This window comes from Dermacentor variabilis, chromosome 1 (genome assembly GCF_050947875.1).
Source record: "Dermacentor variabilis isolate Ectoservices chromosome 1, ASM5094787v1, whole genome shotgun sequence".
Lineage (NCBI taxonomy): Eukaryota > Metazoa > Arthropoda > Arachnida > Ixodida > Ixodidae > Dermacentor > Dermacentor variabilis.
In genome coordinates this window covers 220,767,079-220,790,956 of record NC_134568.1, presented here as the reverse complement: position 1 = coordinate 220,790,956, position 23,878 = coordinate 220,767,079, and the positions used below count along the sequence as shown (strand labels likewise).

Here is a 23,878-nt window from a genome sequence, read left to right as displayed (position 1 = left end):
GTTCTGGCTCTCCAAAACTAAAAACGACTATGGTTAGTCATAAATGCTACCATTCAGAAATAACAAGAAAGTTTAGCATTCTTGTGCCTTATATATTATAGGAATGCCAGAAATTATGCCACTGAAGAGCCATTTTTCTTTATTTGTAGTAGTTTTCATAGAACAAAGTTATAATTTGCATTGCTACGATTGCCCTTGCACCTTGCATTCAATCTTTTAATTTTTCTACAACAAGGAAGGCAAAACTGAGCAGTATTCAGCACAGTAGCATTCTATATCAAATTTTATCATTCCTGAAAATGCTCTATAAACAAGACTGCCTTGTCTAACATAAAAACAATAATTTTTGCTAACACGCACTTTAGTGAAAAAGTACCAGCTCAGAAAAGTGCCTTCAAAAGCTCAAAAGTGCACCTGTATGTATGGTCACTAGAATTCCCCTGGAGCATATGTGAGGCTTTCTCAAAGTTCTCATTTTTATGTGAGAATGGTTTCAAGCTTTCACTTCTTTCTGGTCACTTTTGCACACATTGCTGCTGCATTCACTCTGGCCATAGACGGGTACTCTTCGAAGGTCTTTTCCAAACGGTATGCTGTGTGCATGCCAAAAACAGTGCCCAACTTCTCAAGCACTCTTCAAACACCTTTTGGGCCAGCATTCTGTGAGTGCCAAGGCTCCAGCCATTCGAAACAGCAGAGCTTGCCAAACATACACGTCCAGTGCCGGGGGAAAAAGATATTGCATCTTCTTCACCGACACTGAACAGCCGAGGGCACATCCTGTGCTGCACCCCTTAACTTCGTGAAACGATGCTACTTTCCAAAGCTGTGGCATGTGTCAAACTCTGTGGCCATTTTACAGATGTAAATGTGTGCACCAGAAATGCCAAAGGGACCTCAGAGCACAACATACACCAAATATGGCAGCTGAAAATGGTTTGAAGGGCATGTCTCATGAAACTGGGTGATGGTGTGAAGCCTCATGTGTCGGTAAATCATAGTCAGGCGACCCAGTCTGCACCAGTAATGCCATGAGTTTCGCCTTATTTAAAGAAGTACTGACACAAGATTTTGAAGTGGAGATAAGATGCGAGATCGATTTATGCGAGCACACACACATCGTCTGCAAAATCTCAAAGACGACTATAGCTTAGAACATATTTAAAATCAATTTTAAAGTATGTGCGTGCAGCCAACTGCAAAATGCAGCACCTTGCGACATCAACATCAAGGGAGGATTGTGAACAACCGAGAAAATGCTACGTCTCGAATTTTCGTTGGCTGCCATGTTGCTTGTATGTGCTCTTCTTCTCAGTTGCTTGTAGTGGGACGCTCTCCGTATCGCTGCGACTGCAGAATTAAGTGGCAGTTTTTGTCGTGTCCACAGATTTCCCGCACTATCAGCTGGACTGTGCTGCAGTGACCATTGAATATGGCCAATGCGAAGGTCTCGAAGTTCGTCCACACTGTTGCCGGCCGCAGTATCAGAGTCGCTGCTTTCTACTGGGTCGAATCGAAAGTGATTGGCCACGTCTAATACGGCAGCGACTCCCACATGCAGGAAATTGCCGCCACTGGACGACGAAAACAAGGATGATGGTGGCGAGGACATCGCAAAGCACGTGCAGGCATAGCAGACAAACTAGCAACAGGAAGCTTGCGCGCCAGCATGCGTGCGCATCAGAACATACGTTAGAGGTTTTTGTGATCACGTGCCCAGCTGTGTTCACATTTCTCTGGCCCATCTCATCGCTCTCCGAAACCAAAACTTGGACTGGCCGCTACAAACAAGACTCCAAACAATTACCTGTTGAGCTCTGAAATAAATTAGGTTTCATGCCTTGATTTCTGAGTCCTTAGCTACTTATTAAAGCAGAAAGAAACAGATCAAAACTTTTTTGTGCTAGTACTCCTTTAAAGCCACCGCCCAAAATTTGTTGCTTTTGACTTCATTCACCAGTGTTTGCACACATCCTGACGCACCCTTGATGCCACTGCTTGAGCTTATAAACAAAGAGAAGAAAACAACCTTTACAATGAGGGTAGCCATTTCATACTAAGCTATTTTCTCGTGCCACGAATGTATTTCCAAAACGGTGGTTACGGGCACATTTCTTTTACCCGAGGTGCATCTGCATAATAAGTGATCTCTAACTAATTCATGCCATCTTCACCTTACCTCCTTCACCACATCATCCATGCTGATGATTGCGTTCTTTACCGTTCAGTCACTAACAATAATGACCAAATCGCTCTTTGGAAGGACTTATATAACATTCAAACTTGTGCCAACACTGGTTGGCCATAGCCATGACCGCAAAGAACTTCTGTGCAGCAGCACACGCAGCCACGAAAGTCATGGCCAAACCAATCAAGAGCAACTAAACCTAAAGCAAACCACCTCTCCGTTGGTTACACTCTTAGCGAATGACATATTGACTTTGAAAATGATTGAAAGCGTGACGTATACAGAAACTACAGTACCGTCCTACTGTTTCTCATGGCCAGTGAAGAAAGCATAATGCTGACCAATCCCACGAGGGCAAGTGGGTGGTTCACTTTCCAAACCATTACAAGATTGCACCCCAGTTCGGGTGTCTCATCTGTACCCTAAGATCAGCTCATATTCATAAAATATTTTTGCAGAAGTAGAAAGGTTGACGTTCAGGTGCCTGATAAACATGGTTCACTATTGCACTTAGATGCTGCATTAATTTTTCAAACATTAGAGAACTGACTGTCAATAACCTTAACCATTTCTTTACTCTGTCGCAAGTTTGCCACTGCACAGAGGCTAAAACCAAGTAAAGTTAGAGCCTCAAGTCTACAAAAGACAAATTCATGCACTGCCCATCATTCCCATTGTGGCAGACCACCATAACAGGGCCCGTATTCTGAAACGTTCGCCTTCCGCGAAACTATCGCCTTGGCCACGCCTCCGCCAACAGCGCGTGCTGATTGGCGGTTTTAGCAAAACCGGAAAATAAACAGCACCATCTAGTAGTTCTGGCCTACGTCATTTTAGCGTCATGGTGTTGATGGGTGCTCTCGACATATAATGAATAAACGAACACGTCTTTTGGCGTCTTTTTGGCGTTTTGTTGGTGGTGGAGCGCAGTAGAGATAAGGTAGGTGGTAGTTTATAGTAGCCTTTTTGGTGGTGTCTTAACGCGTTGTTTCGCGGCAATATTTGTTGATTCATTTGAAGTAAAACATCTCACACTTCTTTATTCAACTTATTTTACCTAAAGCGGCCGTAACCAACCGTAATCACTGCGCAAAACCCGTACTGTGGCCACTACACTCGAAAACAACACACTCGAGCCGCTCTGCACTCGCACGGTGCGCTCTCTCATGCGATGTGAAGCGTTCGACAGCGCGTGTTGGTAGTGCACGCTGACGTCACGGGTAAGCAGTCACTTGGTTTATTGAACGTGACTATCGCGGTGGCGAAACTATCGTGGAAGGCGAACATTTCAGAATACGGCCCCAGCAGCTCACTCCCAACACTGGCACCCAGCTTTCCCTAGTAACCTTTGCATAAAACTAGCATATTTAGTAGCAAGTGTATGCTTGGGGTCAGGAAATACTATCAAAAATTTTTCTGTTCATTTCATCTTCAAAAATGGGTGTCATTTGCTGTGCTATGCATGAGCATACAGTAGTACAGAATGTTTACTATGAAAAGAAAGACAAATTGAGGCATGCAAAGTAACAGCAACTTTTCACCACTTCAGAAGGGCGTCCTCAGACAACTGACTGCTTTACGATTAAAGGGGCAAGGTAACCTTGTCCTGTTCTTATGCAGCAGTTTTTCGCAATCACCTATATATATGTTCTTCATTTCAATAAAAATTTAGTTGAGAGTTAGCGCTCGTCCTGTCTGCTTCTAGTCTGTGTCCGTGTCCCTTCACGCTGTAACCCAAGATCATATTATGAAAAGTTTATTGTTAAATTTCAAACTGTGCTTATATTTCATAATAAGATTAAACTGGAAAATGTGTCGCAGAGGAAGCATGTCAAGTGTGACAAGCAGCTCGGCCGTGTGTGCATCATAAAAAGCATTTGCAATGTGGCGAATGGCCTTCCTTTGTAATAAAAGTTTGTTAATGTTGCTTTTTGACGTGTTTCCCCATACAATGTTACAACAGCCTATATGAGGGGCAAACAGAATTATAAGTAACAATTTAACCTTGGGTGGAAGTACCTGCCAAAATTTACATAGTATACCACAGGCCTTTGTCAAACATTTGGCCACACGATCGACATGTGTGCCAGTTCATGGGCTAATTAAAAATCCCACCCAATGTCCTGACCTCCTGCACAAGTTCTACATATTTTTTATCCTAAGTATAAAGTGAGGTTACAATTTACTAGATTTTGCACAGGTGTAAACAAAGGAGCTTTAGTTTTGGAGGCACTAATTTCTGAGCAATTTATGTTAGTCCATCCTAATCTTTGTAATGTAATATTCGCTTAAGCAAGTTAGTTTGTGAACACTAGTAAACTGGAAAAAGAGGGCAGTGTCATCTGCATACATGGAACACTCGGCACATTTGTTCAGCCTGGTTATGTCATTTACATAAATATTATATAGTAGTGGCCCCAGTATACCTCCCTGCAGAACTCCACAAGATATTTCAAAGAGGATTGATTTTCATCAATTACAACGCACTGCTTTCTATGTTTTATGTACGAGTTTAAAAGGTCAAATGAAACACCACGGAATCCATAATGTTCAAGTTTAACAACTAACATTTTATGATTTATTCCACTGAATGCCTTCAAAAAATCAATATATATGCATAGGGGGCAGAAGTATATTTTGAAAACCATTAAGAATGAGTTCTTTCTGAGTAATAATGCTAGTTCGGCTGACATGCTGTGGCACAAGCCAAACTGCTGTGGAAATAGTAAAGAGTGTTTTTCCCAAAAAGATTAAACTTATTTGCATATAATTTTTTCGAAACCTTTGAAGATGACAGGTAATATAGACATCGGCCTGTAATTTGAGAAGCTATTCCTGTCACTGAATTTAAATATTACAGTTACTCTGGCACGTTGCACATATTCAGGAAAAGTACCCGTGGATAGACAAATGTTAAAGATAAATGAAAGTGCCGGTGACAAGATGTCAAGAATATATTTAATGGGCCTAATTTCTATTTCAACTATATCATGAGCTCTGTTGTTTTTAGGGATGTGAAAGTTGAACATATTTCTTCGAGAGTTGTTAGTTCTAGGAATGCCGTTTGAAAGTTTGGAGCATCTAAGAATGGTTTTACTGCATCACGCAGTACATTAGATTTTGGTGAGACTAGAGTTGTAAAATATGTACTAAACTTATGTGCTAATTCTTTGCCCTTTATTACTTTATCAATTTTTAATTCAAGCTCGTCTTTTCGAGGAGAGCCATTCTTCAAGAGTTTATTAATTTCTCGCCAGACTAAATAGCTGTTACCAAATCTTTCATTAAAGAGGTTTTCAAAGTAAGTATTTTTGGTTCTGCACAAAAATTTGGTCATGTGGTTTCTGCATTTTTTAAAATCAGAAAGATTGTTCGCGTTCTTTGTTTTTACAAATTTGGGAAATAAAATATCCTTTTTCTTAACACTCACTTGTCATCCATGGTTCTCGTAGCTTTCGTGACCTTCTAACTTGTTAGAGCTTAAAACATTTGTGATAGGCCAACTTAAGTAAACCCATGAAAACATTATACGCTTTCTCAGAGTTCATGCATTCATATACTAGGTTCCAATTAATGTTTGTTATTTCACATTGAAATGCATCTAAAGTACTGGTGTTTATATATTGTATAGTATGATTCATATTTTTGTGCTCTATTTTTGAAACTGGAATTGTGTATGTAAAGCATATAAACAGGAAGACGGTCACTAACTCTTGATATAATCGTGCGAGACCTTACGCAGTCATCAGTATTGTTTGTAATAAATAAGTCTAAAAGGCTTGACAAATTACAAGTAATTCATGTCTGTTCTTTTATGACATTTGTGCAAAAAGAGTTAAACAATATTTGGAAATCGCGGGTGGTAGCTGTGTTCTGAAGCATGTTAATGTTACAGTCTCCACCTATGATTATGTTGAAGTTATTTGTGTCAACAAAATTCAACAAGCATCTCAGGAAAACGAAAAATTCCCTAACGTACCGATCAGGTGGGCGGTACACAACCACAAATATTTTGCATGCTCTAACGTGAGAACCTCGTAGCCAGGTGCGATTTTTGTGACCTGTGGTAACAGGGTGCATGAAATTCCTTCTGATATTAACTGTAATATTCCACCACCACGTCGAGAGCATCTATTAGGGTAATAACTTTGGTATCCTGGTAAGTGAAGTACATCTGATTCGCAGGAATACCATGTTTCCGTTACCGTTAACATGATCACATAAAAGCTAACAAGAAATTTACTAAGAAATATGCGCCATCCATCGCACTTGTTGCACAGAGACTGTGTATTACAATGTAAAAAGGCTAGATAACCACTATTTGCAAGGAACATGATATCTTCCGGGGCAGCCATAGTGATAGAACTACCATAAGTGATAGACTAAAAAGAGATTAACCCCAACGTGTGTCACACATCTTTGCCAGATCAACTTCACAGCTTATCTGGAGGGGGTGGGACTGCTCGGTTTGCCGTGCATACACTTTTCCAGCCTTCATCCAAGTGAATCACCAGTTCACCTCTCTTTGCTGTTGTCATCGCAAGTAATTTCTTTACTTGTGTTTCTGCGTAGCCACTATAGTCCTCGAGTTATGTCATATGCAATGGCAAAATAGAGCGATTTTGTGGACACTTTACTGCGCAATAAATTTTTGCAAAAAGCTTTATGCTTAGCATATTTAGATCTTTGTAGACTGCTAAGTGCCTATATCTATTCAAACAATATCTACAACTACTGCAACTATTAAAAAAAAAAAAGGACACCAACAAATTTTTTTTTCACAATCACATGAAAATACCCTTGTACATTTATAATTGTCTTAGAATAACAAAACTTGGAGTACATACTCTTGAAGATACGTACAGTGCTGATACCTACTTGAAGTTGCAATATCCCCCAGCAGTAGTTGCGAAATTACAGGGTTATATTTCAGGAATAGAGAAAAAAATTGGTTCAAATGTTGTAATCTTTTTGCATAATTCAAGTAATTATACACGCAGTTTAGCTAGATATCCCCACTTAGTGATCTACAAAGAGCTAAACAAGCCACAGCACGATGCTTTTTGTGAAAATTTAGTACATAAGGACGTGCCCACAAAGATCACTATATTTTGCCATTGTGCAGTGCATAACTAAAAAAATATAACGGCTACATAAAAAATAATGACATATTTGGCATATAATGGAATAGAAAACTCCATAATTGGTTGAATTTGGAAACCTCTAGTACAAGTAATAAAGAAAATTTTGTTTCGAAGAGCGCTTCCCTTTAATCAGTGACTCCAGACGTCACTTCATTCAAGGCATGTCTAGGGTGCCTCGATGCCAACGCCGCTTTTCAGGGTGGGGACAGCCTCTGAACCGTCTGGTGTCGCTGCTCTGGCTTTTCGGTGCCATGTTGGTCCTTTCGCGCTGGCTGTTGAGCTGAACGGACATGCGCTCGAATTGCTTTCTTAGTGGCGTTGTGGTGCAAGAGCTCGTGTTTTGTGTAGGCCCTTGTGATGTTTGTGCTTGTGAACGAAACATGAAGGGCTGTTGTGTCCCTCCGTGCACTGGATCAAGCGCAAAAGGGCAGCGGGTGTTTTGGTTTCCCCGCAACGTTGAACGAAGGAAGAAATTGGCAGCACAAGAAAAATGCGACAACTGAGCACTGACGGACATAACGAAGATATGCGAGGTCAGGATTATGATTTTGTCAAGAATAATGGCCCTTTGTAATCCTTTTCATTTTCGCAGAGAAGCTGCATGTATATGTCCACATGCCTATTGTAGTGATTATAAAAATGCAATATGGTGTGATCGCCATGTTTGACTTGTTGCAATGGCGTAGGTTTATTCTAGACGTGTGTGAATTGATTTTTTTTTTGGTAGCTGGAAGTGTTGGGGTGCTTGTAAACTCATTTCCTTCTTGAGTTTGGGTAATGACCTCCTTCTAAACATGAGGGGTTTATTTGTTTGTAGACTTGGGTGTGTGCGAGGAAAGTGCCTTCGATTTCGTTAGCCAGCTTGTCTTTCAATAACATACTGCTCCTCATTTTTTCATTACTGCAGCTCCACTTTGAGCAGGTTCAATTTGAATTAAATTGTCAGGCTGGACAACGGCTCCTCAAGTGGAATGCGGTGCCTACTCGTCTACAGGCGTAACTAAATGTGCATATGATTTTTTTAAATATTTGGCATTGTGCAAAGTCTTCTAAAAGGTGCAGTCATGTGTTGTGTGCGTTTTCTTTACTTGCTTCTCCTACTAATTCAATATAGTACATGGTTCATGCACAAATTTATTGCTTTTATTTTCTGCAGACTGCATTCACTTAAACTTTGCTCCTGCAATGCCCATATGTTGCATGCATTGCTTACTATAAAGACTCTTTACGAAACTTCCACGTGGGTTTTTGCAATGGAAGCAAATATTTGCTTACTCTATTTCATTAACTCAATATTGAACCTTTAGTTCAAGAGTACAGCAAAATATTGTTAGCAAGGGTTCTTGTTCTTCTTTACAATCCCATGGCATATGCTCACCATAGCCAGTTCCTTAGGAATTTCTGTGGGTCGCTTCTGCTTTTGTGGTGCATTCATTGTTGTTATGTATTGATTCTGCTAGATTTCTGCTAGATGGTTAGCAGACTTTTTTCTCAAAAGTGCTGTCCTCTATTTTTTCACCATCAATTCGTGTATTAGATAGTGAGGCTGCACAAGCTTCGAAGCTTAAGCAAGGTTCTTTTTAGATGTACATGATAAGACAGATGCTGATATGTATATTAATTCCTGTCAGCCTTCTCAGGAGCAAACATTGCCGAGGCAAGGTGGAATACACTGCAAGGTATTGCGTGCTTCAAGCTATGAAACTTCATGTAGACCTGATACGTACTTGTGCATGAAAATGCTTCTTCCCAGTATGTTAATGCTGGAGCCTGCTCAAGCGTTTGGTGCTAGCAGTATGAAAGGAACTTGGTGCGTGCATTGTAAAAATAACATGCTCTCTGTGGGTGGACAAATACTTGGGGACGCCACCATTTGTATACCTGATATGTACATTTCAGGGAAGTTTCCTTCTCACCCTAATACTTTGGTAGCATTTTTATTTTTAGGAAAGCTCCGCGAGTCCCAACTACTGGCTTTGGTTTTACAAATATGCATGTGAGAAGAATGGGTGGCTCTCTGACGATGAGAAGATTCAGAATGTGCATCGCTACCTCGGTGCCACTGCTAGAAAGTGGTAACACATGCAGTTTTTGGATAAGCTACCAGCTTGCTGGAGCAACTGGAAAATAAACTCTTTGGCGGCTTTCCATCAAAACCCTGTTGAAAGTTGGGATGCGGCTCTACACTTTACATACCAGTACGGTTCTTTACTAGAGTACTTACTCGAAAAACGTTTGTAGTATGTAGCGGAACCTAAGCTCACTTCGTCGGCCGTTACAGCTTTAATTACACAAGGGCTATCTGTAGATGTAGGAAATCAAGTTCAGATAAAAGCACCAGTGACATTTGAAGACCTCCTGTAGTGCACACAATTGATCTTACCAACAACGGAATTGACGCAAAAACTAGAGGCCTGCAGAACAAGAGATATTCATAATTCAAGTGAGCTGAACGCAAAAGATGGGTTCACCGCCTATCAACAAAGGGTTCCTCCACTCAGCCCAACACATAAACTAAAAGAAAGTTCGTATCCCCTTACTGATTGTGTCGAGGGGAGTAGTCAACATGCCACACTGAAGGATCTGACTATACGTCAATTGTTGCCACAGAAACAAAACAGTGTCGATGAAAAGCCTCAAATGTATGATACTGTGTAAGTAGTATCCACTTGCTTGCTTCACGTCCCCGTCAAGGTCGATGGCATTGAAATGAAAGCACTCCTGGATAGTGGAGCCTCTGTGTCCATAATAAATAAGGGTCTAGTGCACGTCAGCCGCCTGCATAGTGGCAGGGCCCTGCGCGTCCGGACATACGATGGGACTGTGAGCTCACGTAATGAGTGGGCGAGTGTAGTTCTTGAATTTCAAGGTCGCAGCATTCAAAAATACGTATTAGTGTTACCGGATGTAAGTTACGACTTTCTGCTGTCCCACCCTGATATGAAAAGGTTATAAATGAACATCTACTGGGACGACAAAGTCTTGAAGACAACTTAACAAGAAAGCACAAGCTAGAGGTACCTGGACACCTAAAACAAATTTGCTGTGAGGATGACATAAAAACGGCATTCCCAGAGCTTTCCTGCAAAGGGAACTTACCCACCAGCGATAAAATCTCACACGGTTCCTTTCAACCTCGCAGACAAAGCAGTGGTTAGAAGAACTCCGTATAATATGTCATGAGAAAAGAAGATATGGTTGAAAGCAGAACTACAAGCGATGGTGGACGCTGGTATCATTCGACCGTCAGTGTCGCCATTTGCATCGCCTATAACTATTGCTCCGAAAGAAGACGGAACTTTCCGTCTTTGCACAGATTACCTAGCTCTTAATCAACAAACTGAGCTGATACTTTACCCAATGCCGAGGATTGATGACATAATTGACGAGACCAGTGGTTGTCGTTGGTTTTCAAGATAAGACCTTTGCAAAGGCTTCTGGCAAATTCCATTGACTGAAGAAATGAAAAAGTACACTGCCTTCATTACACCATTCGACTTATATGAGTATAATCAACTACCGTTCAGCTGGAAGAACTCCCCAGCATGGTTTCGGAAAATTATGAATGAAACGCTGAAGTCATACCTGGGCACATTCGGCAACATCTACATTGATGATATCATTGTTTATTCAAAAACAAAGGAGGAACATCAGAAACACCTTTCACAAGTTTTGAATGCTCTCAGTCTTGCACATCTCAAAGTGAACATAAAAAAAAAGTGCCTTTTTCCAAGAAAAGGTGGTGTTCCTTGGAAGAGTTTTTGACGGTTCCACGAAAAGTACAAAGCAGCAATCAGTTGAAAGAATTTCAAAATTGGTGAAGCCCTTTGAGATACACTCACTGCATGTTTCCCTAGGTCTAGCCTGACATTTCAGGTCCTTCATCAAAGGCTATGCCATTAAGACGAGATGTCTCACACGTTTGACGCAGAAAGGTATACCTTACCAGTGGGATGACGAGTATGAGACTGCGTACAGTGAACTTGTGAGGATGATATCGTCGGACCCTATCCTACAGATACCAGACTTCTCCTTGCCCTTTGTGCTGAATACAGATGCATCATATTATGCGACCAGCGACGTTCTCTACCAGAAATCATCGGAGTCTAACCACCAAAAGCATTATGTAGTCGGGTACTACAGCTATACACTGAAGCCAGATGAAATCAACTACTCTACAACAGAAAAAGAAGCACTGGCAGTCTTGAAAGCTGTGCAGTATTTTCCAACTTACCTAGAAGGTGCAAAATTCACCCTTTTCACGGATCGTACTGACACTGACTCACCTTGGCATGACACAACCAAGAGGACGCATTGCTAGATGGGTAAATTATCTCCAACAGTCTGATTTCGTCATTTCCCATTGCCCCGGTCTTCTCCTCACCAATGCTGATGCACTGTCCAGGTTGCTGGTACCGAACACATTTGACTACCCTCAAGAAATTAATCACATGAAGCTTTGGGAGGGCACCGATGAAATGAAGTTTATCTATGGCAAATATCAAGTTCCAGACACAATGACTCCCAAAATACTGCATCTCTACCATGACCCCAGAATCCAGAGGGCATGATGGTTCCTGGTGTAGATACAATAAACTGCTCAAGAGATTTACGTGGCCAGGTATGAAGGACGATACCACAGCCTACATCCGAACGTGCCATCTGTGGCAGACGAATAAAGTCAAGTTCAGACAGCCCACAGATATAATGATACCCACAGAGCACTCAAGTATACCATTTGAAGTTGTTCATTTGGATTTCGCGAAGCTCAGAAAGAAAGGGGAAGGCATCAGGAAAACAAGCTTTCATGCTGGCTATCGATGAACGTACAAGGATGGTTATGGCCAGGGCAGTAAAGGAAGACACCAACAGTGTCATCACTCTTCTTAAGGCTGGGTGTTTTCGAGACACAAAGATCTTAGTGGGTGATAATGGACCTGCTTTTCGGATCAAAAAGCTTGCAAAGTGGGCGGGAGATAAAGGAATGACAATCAAGTTTTCTTCAACACATCACCCAGCTGCTAATGGCCTTGCCGAACGTGCTATACGAGACACAAAACAGTACATAAAAATGTACCCGAACTTTGCAGGTGGTTGGAAGTGCTGCCTCGAAGCCGCTTTAAGATATCACAACCGTTCTTGCACGAGTGGTCTTGGACGCAGCCCTCTTTTCGCTGCTTCAGGGACTGTGTCCATACTTCCAGCGGATCGCGAAATAGGCCTTCTTAATAACCTAAAGCTTTCTGAGAGCAAGAAAAGTGCGAAACGACAAGAGGCATATAAAGATCGAACGAAGAGAAATTTTGACAGAAGACGCAGCAGCGACATACTGGACATACAACCTGGCAACCGCGTTTTAGTAAGGAAAGGCAGTGGCATTTCCAATTACAAGTTTTATGGACCCTTTCAAGTAATCAAGACTGCCTCGCAGCGTGGTATCCTGAAGACCATCTGGTACTTGGGAGACTCTGGGCAAACGGAGTACGCCTCCATCAGCAATGTGTTCAAATATTACACCAGGAGATGTGAACAATGAAGTCCAGAGGAGTGAAGCGGTCTGCTCCATAAGAGTCATAGAAGACGATGAAGAGGGATAAGAAGAGGAGGAAGAAGAAGATGCTAGGGCGGAGGAGATTAAAATGGGGGACAACGCCCGTCTCTTTACATATGCGTTTAAGTGAATCACTTCAGGAACGTTAGAATTATTATTATTTTTAATTTTTGCAGCTCGGCCCAGCCATAGAAAGCCTCCACGTCAGCCAACACTGCCCACGACCATTGATGTGATGGAAGATGTTATTATTTGTATCCACACGTCTCCACATCTATCTGCAATGGCTTAACACTCCTGAAAAGCCAGCTGAGTGTTATGCTAGCAAGGCTGTAGCAGATACGTGCCTGCAGTAGGGCAGCCACATTTTAGCTAGATAACCTTGCTGAGAGCGTATAAAGTATGTTTGTTGAAAACTGTTTTCAGTGCATTTTTTCTTCTTTAGTAGGAACCTGAACTGCTGCAGGCCTACTCACACGAAGTCTCCTAATTTTTCTTTTACTTTCATAAATATTACAGGAAAACCATAATAAACAAGATTACTGTTAAAAGAGCTTCACACTGAAAATTTCAGCCAAATGTGGAATTCCAGTAATATTCGTGGGACGTTTACGAGTGAAATGAGTAAATAAAAAAGGGGGTAACCTTGCAAACAAATTATGCCACCTTCAAGTTATGATACTTGCGAAAAGTGTCGAAACAACCCCTTTTGAAACGAGCAATTTATACAAAGAAACTGCTTATCAGATGGTAAAGCAGAAAATCTGCATTTAAATCGTAGCGGTGTCGTCCTTAGCACGTCTGCCTGCCCTTTCTTTCTGCCCAATGGCTAATCTACAGCCACCACACACCCAGCGCCTCCGTATTGGAAAGAACCAAGATGGCACCGAAAAGCGTGGGTGTCCCCACCCTGAAAGCGGCACTGGGCATCGAGGCACCCTAGGCATGTCAGAACAGTACATGTTCACAAGCACAAATAACAACCTGGATGGATTCTTACATACATGATTGCACAGCAACTGATTAAACACCTACTGCATGCAGACTTGGCTAAGCTCTAGTGCAGATAGTATTGCTGTAACAGTCACTGAACAGTGCCTCAAAGTCACTGACTGAGGGAATTGGGGTGCTGTAGACCATGAAGGTCGTAGGTCTTCTCCCCACAGGTGTCTTCCCGGAGAGGTGCAGTGACTTGCACTTTGCAGGGTTGAGACGTAGCCCGGCAGACTAGAGCCACAGGTGGCTATGTCTGCAGGTTTTCTTTTTGCTGCCCAGGCAAGGATCACTAACCCCCGTATTCAGAAATTCAACTTAAGTTGAAGCCCACGCTTGACTTGATCTAAGTGATGCCTGTCGTGAACGTGCCGAACTAAACGCAGTGAGCCTCTTTGGGCCCGTTAACACCAGGCGTCATTTAAATTAGTCAAGCATGGGCTTCAACTTAAATTACATTTCTGAATATGGGGGTATGAGAGCTAATAAAAGTTCATCCTTGTTCCTTGACATAATTTATGTACTGCATGCACTAGCACATAGCAGCAAGGCCACACTTCACTTAGTGTATAGATCTTTCCTCCAAAAAGCTTACTTGTTGACCTTTTGACTTTTGAAAGCCCCGACTTACAGTTTGCCTGAAAAATTTTCTTATTGTAATTTCATGACAGCGTGGCATCTCCTGTCCAGTGTAATTATTTTGGGAGAGGAATGCGTAGCAACACAAAGGTACTGGTTTCATTTGCATTGGCTTTTAAAACAACCACCGAAGCACAGTCCCACAAAAGGTTTCGCAGCAGGGCACCGGGATGGACAAACCTGATCATTAGAACGTGCCACCGTTTGCATGACTGTACATGCAAACAACTAGGCATTGGCATCCGACATGGGGTGAACATAGGTATTCACTCGATATCATGTCGCAGTGAGTTTACTAAAATAGATCACCCGGTATATAAAACACTTGTAATGTCTGAGCTTGAATATGCATGTGTGCTGTGAGATCCTAGTAAGAATTTTTTTCTTAGACACACTACAAAACCGTAGTGTGCTGTACTGTGCGTTTTGTTTTGCCAAATTATTTGGGCTTCTCCAGTGTATACCACCAACAAAACTCACTTTGCAACTTCGTAACCTCCCCTGAGCAGCAGTGGTGCTACAATGGTTATTCTTGTCGAACTCATGTAGTCACCATGTTAACGTATATGATGTCCAATTTCTGGTGAAACCACAAACATGGTCATGCACAACATGGTGGACAACAAATTGACTATGCGGGCATGTAGAATTATACTATTCACTTTTAATACACAAGGACATCAATATCACAAAAGGTGCACTTAATGAAGTTCCGATCTGGAAGTATGAGGCCATGCAGATCACGACTAAGTGGCATAGAGTCACATACCGATTACCCTATTTGAATGTTCCAATAACTTGTGAGCTTTTGTTCTCACTTCTACAAAATATAGCATGTTTTTGGGAAGACTGGGGAAAGTATGTAAGGCCAAGAAGTTTGAAACCCACTGGTGGACAATGTTAGGAATCAAGGCAAAAGGTGCTTTTAAGAGAAATATTTAAAAATTAACAGGTGGTTTAAGGAATATAACAGCACGCATCAGTAAATGGCCATTTCACTTTTCACTTAAGAATTCATGCCTTCACAAAAACAGCGACCACATGTCTGTAAAGAAATGCATAACAGCAAATAATGTGCTTACCTTCTCACATGTTTTCCTGAAGGATTCAACAGGTGAATCCACATCAATCCATTTAGAAACCCTGAGGGTCACCAAAGAGCTCCAATCTGAAATACATAGGTAATATGATGCTAATGTGATATCAAGAATACAATGCTGCCACTGTGCTGACAGTAGGCCGTACTTTATTTTGTAGTTCAACATTTCCTATTAAACAAGAGACATACATGCAAAAGAGAAAGTGACATCTACATGTAGAAAATCAGTTGCATGACATTTTATAAGGTGCCCAGGAGGTAATTTGGACCAACACCTTAAAGTTACACATGGTATGCAGTGAAGCAAAAGGAGGAGGGCTGGCTATTATCTATCAACCAATTACCTTAGATCAGTATTGAACTTTTGATTATTAATGTAGCAAATAGGTTGATCAGTGTATAGTATGAGTGTCAACACTTTTTCTTTTTGATAAGAGGCTCTTAAAGTTTCATAACTTAACAACTTTTTTTTCCTGTTCCTTCTTTTAAAAAAATGGCCAAGAACTCCAAGCACAGCAGAAGGGAATGTGGCAATCACCCATGCTGCATGCCGTAGAGTTTCATTCATATCAATACTACTAAAGGGCATTTTGCTTCTGTCGCTTTAAAAATCAGTTAAACACAATCATCACCAGCCTCAATAATTGACTGAATTTGGCTTCCAAAATTTGGCTTGGACCAGATGGTGCTTGTTAATGTTACTGGCCAGTGCAACCACAACAGCAGCCTTTAGAAGTTTTTAGCATTGTGTGGCAGTCTGTTGTCTACCTCTAAGCGACAGCTTGCATAAATAGCAGTGTTTAAAATTGCAGGTTTAAATATTGTGAACAAAGAAGCCACGTTGGAGATGACATGGCTGCAAAAGTTTACAGCCATCCACTCTTGGGTTGCACAGGCCACGATGAAAGAAGTAAATCTATCACTTAGGATTGGTGCCTTTAGTCCTCATGCACAGATATCCTGTTTATACTCTGCCACCTAAAACTGCTTCACAATGGCCATCATTGGCTTTTCAGGGCTTCAACTCATGGTCATCCCTCACCCTTTCTTTCTTCCTCCTACCACTCACAGTTGCCTCCACCTGCTGGAGAAACTCAACTACTGAAGCAGTGCCTGACCACTGGCAGCACTTTTTCCCCTTTGTCACAGATAACAGCCATTAGAAGCTTTGTGTTGTTGTTTTTTCACACCCAAAACGAGGGATGTGGCAATCCCTAATTCACTGTTGGCAGTGTCTAAGGAAGCTACGACTGCATGCACTTTCATCTGTTGTGTACCCTGGAATAAGTGCGCTAGACAGGTAACAGAGGGGTTGATGAACATGAAGCTAAGCGCCTAGTCAGGGAGAATGACAGTGAATGTCTATATATGAAGCTGTGGTCTCAACTACATTGGTACCCTGTAAATGGTGCCAAAGGGAGCAGAGTTAGCGCGTTTTCCACAAGCTGTTTGCGCTTCAATTCCCCAAAAGTGGTCCCGTCGTTCAACAAGCCACCATTCACTGTAGAAAGCTGCCACTAAAGGACAGCCAAACAACACTGGCAGTGGCAACACCACTCTAGGTCACATTTCAGACCTTTGTTTGATAACCAATGCCTAAGGAAATGCTTCCTAAATTGGTCTTTCTCTCTCTCTCTCTCTCTGCCATAGAATTCGAGCGCCGGTCATCGAGAAAGTCACTAAAGATGTGATAAAGCGGACTCGGTACTGCGTAGTTGTAGAAGGAGACCTATTCGACATTCTCTAGGCATCAGCTGGTGTTCAACGGCGCTTACGAATTCATAGATAATAAGGACACACAATGTATTTTTCTTTCTTTTTTGCAGGTGTCCCAATCGCCAATTCGGCTCATTTAGAAGTGGTTATTTGCTTTCTTGAACGCATCGGTTTTTCCTTTTCTGAACATGTGTATCGCTTCCCGGTCTGTTTATTTCGCTTGTATTTTATGGCATGGACCTGTTTTTGGAGCACATATACACTCTCATGAAAACTAAACCATCACTAATTTGGCTTTGGTCCGAAGCAAGTTTCTGGCACGAAATATAGCTGCGCGTGCACTTTCTCAATGCGGTGCGAGCAAAGCCAGGATTTTGAAACATGCTATGCCTATTACATTGCTTTTCGCGTTTCGTGTGTGATCACAGCAGTGCTTCGGTCGCATTATCATGGGTCTTTTGTTAATAATGTGATCAGTCGGCCTTGAGAGATGGATAATAAGTGTGACGTAGAGAGGGAGGAATAGCTGCAAAGCCACGAAACCTGCTGTTGGTGCTCCTTCCGTACCATTATCAAGGTGATGCGCTGTCTCTTCAGGTTCGTGACAGACAATGTAGTTGCATTCAATCAGCTTATTTGAGGGTGCTGCTTTATGATGTGGGTGGGAATGTAGTCACGTGATATTTTTCATATTTCATGAGGTTTGCTTGCCAGTCAGAAAAAATTGCACGCCATTCGTATGTCGCTGAAAACACAGCAGTTAGATGTCATTTGGGGGTGCCTACAAATGCCTCATTGACACTTTAACAATTAGGACAGTACTTCTCGAATTAGATAATTCACTGCAATTGCCAAATTAAATCTCAGTAACGAAAGAATTACTGGCAGCTATTCCACTGTACTGGAAACAATATTCATTAAATTTTCTTCAAGTACCGCGCCTTCTCTTTTTTTTAGTCTTGATGCATGATAGTTGGCACACCCTGTATAATTCACTCAGTAACCGAAATGAGGCCAAGCCAGATTCACTCAAAATTGGAATCAACAGCAGTCATGCGCAGAAGTACTTATACTTGGACTTGCAGAAAAAGAAGAAAAAAAGACAGAGAGAGGCTGCAGGAAAGGCGAAGCAGTATTAGTGATAGTGAAGTATACAACAATTACACAAAGGAAAATTAGGCCACTGAGAGACACCAGCTTCTTAGTGGTGGGAGAGAACTCGGATGTAAAATTGAACTGTCTCCTATTACGAGGTCTTGTAAATTCTCCTCTTCCAGGTCACACGAAGTTTCTTCAAGTGCAAGAAATATATATATATATATATATATATATGTGGGTTGGGAAAGCTGGTCGGGCCCCAGCCCCTCCAGAAAAATGAAAACTTTCTGCCTATGCACCTTGGTGTGTCCTTACTTAATCCAGCAGGAAAATAAAGATTATAACACTAACCTTGTGATGGTAATACAAGGTCTGAACGTGAAAAGGGCATAGGGGTTGACTTGGGATTGGGCAAGAGACATTCTTGCCGTGATCGTGGATGGCTGATGTCCACTGTCACAAATTTGTACCTAATGGCCAAAAAGCAAAGAAAACACGAGTAGTGTGATCTATTATCAAAATACATCACAACTCGGAAAAAAGAAAAAGATCAGTAACCTGAATATAGCTCCACAAAAAAACATTATTTTTCTATCAAAACTTTTACTTAGGCAACTTTGCTAAACAAAATATACTCATAACAGTATTGTCCGAGGTAGTGATAAGTATTTTTTCACCTTACACTGGATTTCAGCAAAAAGCATTTCACATGTTGACAAAATCAAACACTTATACACAATACATGTATGCATTATATTTATGAAAATATACATAAGTTCTATCTCCTTTCTTCTTAATTTTCTATTAACACACAAGTTCTTGTTTAAAAAGAATTATGCAGATCTGTGAAACAGTTAATTGCTATGCTCATGGACAACTTTCTGTGGCAATGAAGCAGAAGCTACAGGGGCAGAGCTTCTGCACAAGTGTTAATGCATCAAGTAGTCTGGCACAGTTTAACACCACTTTCAGTTTCTTGGAGTAGATACCGAATCAGCATAGCTTACACATGTGATGGTTTTACATTTTGACACATGAAAAAGAAACAAGCAAAAATATGGGTTATACTTCCCAATTAGTGGTTAAGACATACAATGTTTGTTTCCTGTTCCCCAGCTTAAGATAATTCTAATAAGACTTAGGAATTACATTCAGTGCTGTTCTTCGAGTGCACTTTGCCTCCGTAGCTTTCCCTTCATTGCCACAGAAAGTTGTTCACGTGTATATACAACTAATGGCGATGCATCCAATTGTTCATATTCATTATATGCAATGCGTAATCTCATGCAATGTTTCTGCCTAATGCACCACAAAGGTTACAATCTCATGCAATTTTAACATTTATCCACTAGACTATTCACAAGCTATGCTGAAATGCAAACACCAATGAGGTGGATGCATAGTGAGATGTCTATGGAGCAATGTCAGGAGGACGAAGGCAATGTATGATGCTTGTTGAGGGAAGAGTGGTGATGATAGGTGTATACACAGAGAAGGAAGACACATATCTAACTGTATTTAAGGATTATGTACCTCTTGTGTCAAAGCGGTGCATACTCATACTGGACAATGAGCACACAGTCAATGGCTAAATAAATAAAAAAAAATCAAAGCCATTGAATATAAAGCTCTATTCCATTAAGACGTATGTGCGCTTCAGAGATACCCATGAGTCTGTTCATGTGCTATGTGGGAATTTAGCTCTTTATTAGGCAGAATAGAGATGCACTCTCTGGCATTACTTTGTCGACTAGCATACACGGCTAATATAAGATCACTTGCTGGAGCTTGCATTCTGCACACATATCATCATCATCAGCAGCAGCAGCCTATTTTATGTCCACTGCAGGACGAAGGCCTCTCCCTGCGATCTCCAATTGCCCCTGTCCTGCGCCAACCGATTCCAACTAGCGCCCATGAATTTCCTAATTTCATCGCCCCACCTAGTCTTCTGCCTTCCTCGACTGTGCTTGCCTTCTCTTGGCACTTATTCTGTAACCCTAACGGTCCAGCGGTTATCTAACGTATGCATTACATGACCTGCCCAGCTCCATTTTTTTCTCTTAATGTCAATTAGAATATCGGCAGTGCCCGTTTGTTCTCCGATCCAAACAGTTCTCTTTCTATCTCTTAACATTTATGCCTGAATACATACATACATACATACATATGTATATATATATATATGTATATATACCCGCAAATATATTCAAGACACCGACCGACCCAGCAAAAGCCAGCAGTAGCAGCTACACCAAGCCCGCGCAGGTAGGCATAGAAAGCTTTGTCTTAAAAATAAGCTTAAACAAATCAAACATGCCCTGCAACATCAGTTGTGCATGCAGCTTTCATTCCATGTTACTATGTTACTATAGCAACTCACAGGCTCTAAGAGTTACCATAATGGGAAGCTCCGGATTAATTTTTACCACCCGGGATTCTTTAACATACACCAAAAGCAGTGTACCTAGTGTTTTTTCCTTTCCACTTGTATCGAAATGCGGCCACCACATCGGTAAATCAAACCCACAACCTTGAGCTCAGAAGCAGAATGTCAACAGCCACAGCCGTGAGTAAATACTGGACAGCATCTTCACATCAATATGTACAGCACCTTAACCCCTGTCATGAATTCTAACACTGCTCACAAAGCTTGCATAATATTCCCACTACTTTACAAGAAAAATGGAACACACTGTGAGCTAGAAAAATGTACAAGACCACTGCAGAGCCAAGCATGAGACAGCGTCAAAGCAAAAAGTTGATGACAGGATGAAAACTTAAGAAACAAATTGAGAGATCCTGCAAATAGAGACAAATCTGCGAAAAATAATAGCCGTCATTAAAATGGTGGAAAAAAAGCATCGGAATTTATCCTGAAACACTGCCAGGCTTGGAAAATGCTTTCCAAGTACCTTGTCCTTCAGGCATAATCATAGGAGAGGTGCATGGAATGTACTATCCTACATAATTTCGTATTATGGCAGCTGCTACAAGTGCAGCACGTTGAAAAGGTAACACAAGAGTTAATAAATCTTGACCTGTTCATAATTGAACATACTGGGTGACATAGCATCGAATGACAAAGTTCTTTTTTTTATATATATACGGATAAATCTCTGTCTCCAACTTCTAGCAGTGATGGTGACATTATTCTAAACTGCTCTATTATGATTGGTCGCCCACACACAGTAGTATTACGATTACTTCCAGCATACAAACAAGTGTGCAATACATAATTGGCGTGAGTGTGCCCGACTACACAATGAATGAACAAGACTGACTAAGGGCTATGCATGTGATAAATTATTGTGTGTGCAATGGCACAAGGCGTTAATAATCAACCAAGATTTCATATACAGAAAGCAGCGAAAACATTTGCAACACGCACTTTTCGAAGCTGCTCAGTGCCGCTCATTCATCAGCGAATGCAGACTGCAGATGTTTAAATATAAATACATTGTCACAGTGTGCTATCCCACAGTAACCACAGCGAAAAACAGCGTCAAACAACAACTGTCATAAGCGAAGACTAAGCGAAATAAATTGACAGTCTAGTGCGCGTTAACAGATACGACTCCGGTTTGTGAAATGGATCTCGTACTATGACCTCAACGATCAAAAACTCAGCTACGGAAAGCACCAAACGAGCCCTATCAAGGAGGTATTGGTACTACCACTCAGCCAAGCAGCAGCTCTCTTGAAGCCCAGAGAAGCCCGAAAACGTTCGATGAGGGTAGTATAGGCGCCACCAAGTGCTACACAACTAAAAAAAAATAATGCCAAAATTACGTCGAGAGACTCTAGAAGTTAGTATTAGCAATCTTTCTGTCTGGATGTGCAATGTGAGCACAGCAAGGGCAAGCCCGATCCGAGAATGGATTACACACGTGGGGCGAAAGGTCGGCGAAACATAACATTTTTTGGCAGCTTTTCAACATTTGACAACACTTCTACAAAAGCGATTTCGTTCAGAACCAATCACAAAGCACTCTACATTGAGATTATCAAGTACTAACCCGGCATTTCCGGCTGAAATTATCGCTTCTGGCAAGTCCGCCGCAAAGTGTAGGTCTATTCCACAGGACACATTGCCTCGCGCCGCCATGTTTAAACTAGCCGGGGATGCGTGTGGAACATGGTGTGGAACATATATGTGCGCGCGCGCGCGCGCGCCGATTTTGACTGTAGCGCCCGTCTACGGAAAGAGAAAAGAGGCGCGTGCATAGCGTCAGGCACCGAGCTTCTGAACTGTCGCGTGGCCAGCGTATTTTACAATTGAAACGTTTAATTCTTGTGCGTTACTGATACACGATGCCGTGGCCCCTAGTGAACTGTCCGACAATGCATCAGATTCAAGATAACGAAACTTCACTGAAGACATACAAACCATTGCAAAGGTCATCAGTTGACGCGCAAATTTTGAAAAATAACACAACCGATCACACACCCATATTTGTGCACATGTATGCCATATGCCCCACGTAACACGTGCTAATTTTTTTTTTTTTTTGATATGCAAGGGGCACCTACCTGGACAGCACTGAGGTAATGTTGTTTGCCTAACTTCGAGCAAGTTGGACTTTTTGTTGAATTTTGCCTAATTACGTAATTATTTTATGAACTTCTCAAATATTCAGAGCAAAAGTGTAAATGAGAAAATTGTAGACAATCCTGAAAAAGTCATGTTACGGCAAAGTATTTGGTTGTAACTGTCACCGTTTACATCTGCGCGGTGGGCAAAGACCTCTACGCAGCACAAAAGGAGGCACGTTGGTGATGCACTGCAGCGCGCAGAACCACGATCCAGTGTTCTAGCGACGTAGCCAACGAAAAGGGGCGTCTCCCTCCCGGAATTCCTGCCCCACCTCCTTCCCCAACTACCATGCGCAAAATTTTGCTGCAGCCCTAACCATTAGAGCCGAAATACTGACCGAGGTTATGCGGGACTTTCAAAAATTACAGAAGCTTGCTCGTGCACGAAGCGGAAGTGTTTCAAACGTTCAGGTGGCCACTTGTCTCACGCTCGAAAGACGCGGCGCTACGAACAATACATCCGCGTTTCTCTCTGTTCGCAAAGGTCGGCAGCTCGAAGGCAAAGCGCGAAAAGGACAATGTTTAACATTTCCATCCTTATTGTGCGCCAGTCATATGGCGTCTCTTTAGGTAAACTATAGCTCGGGGAAACGCTCGTGCGTTGAGTGAGGCGTAAAGAAAATGGGAGCATGAGATCAAACCAGGAACTAAAGGTCATGTATGCCTGCATTGTTGGGAAGGAGTATATTTTTGGGGTGTGCTTCAGATGACCATCAAGAAAGATCGTTAGGTCCGTCTAGTGTTAGATTTTTGGCTGCAGATAACGAAGGTGGCCGGGCTGCATCTTGACCTCATGATACTAACCCAAGAAAAATTGACCGAGGACCAACCATTTGGCGGTGCTCGGCGGATAA

The 23,878-nt window shown here is 41.8% G+C and overlaps 1 protein-coding gene across 3 annotated transcripts in view; it reads right to left on the bottom strand.

The window, feature by feature from the left end:
• Positions 1 to 22,585, bottom strand: part of csul (protein arginine N-methyltransferase 5) — a 106,058-nt gene extending 83,473 nt beyond the window's left edge. For all 3 annotated transcript variants that reach the window (XM_075669497.1, XM_075669514.1, XM_075669506.1), the window contains exons 1-3: positions 22,448 to 22,585; positions 18,780 to 18,898; positions 15,598 to 15,683 (exon numbers count right to left, since the gene is read on the bottom strand). In XM_075669497.1, coding sequence (XP_075525612.1) covers positions 15,598 to 15,683; positions 18,780 to 18,898; positions 22,448 to 22,536 — 294 coding nt within the window. In that variant the 5' untranslated portion in view covers positions 22,537 to 22,585. The remainder of the gene's footprint in view (positions 1 to 15,597; positions 15,684 to 18,779; positions 18,899 to 22,447) is intronic.
• Positions 22,586 to 23,878: the final 1,293 nt, after the last annotated feature.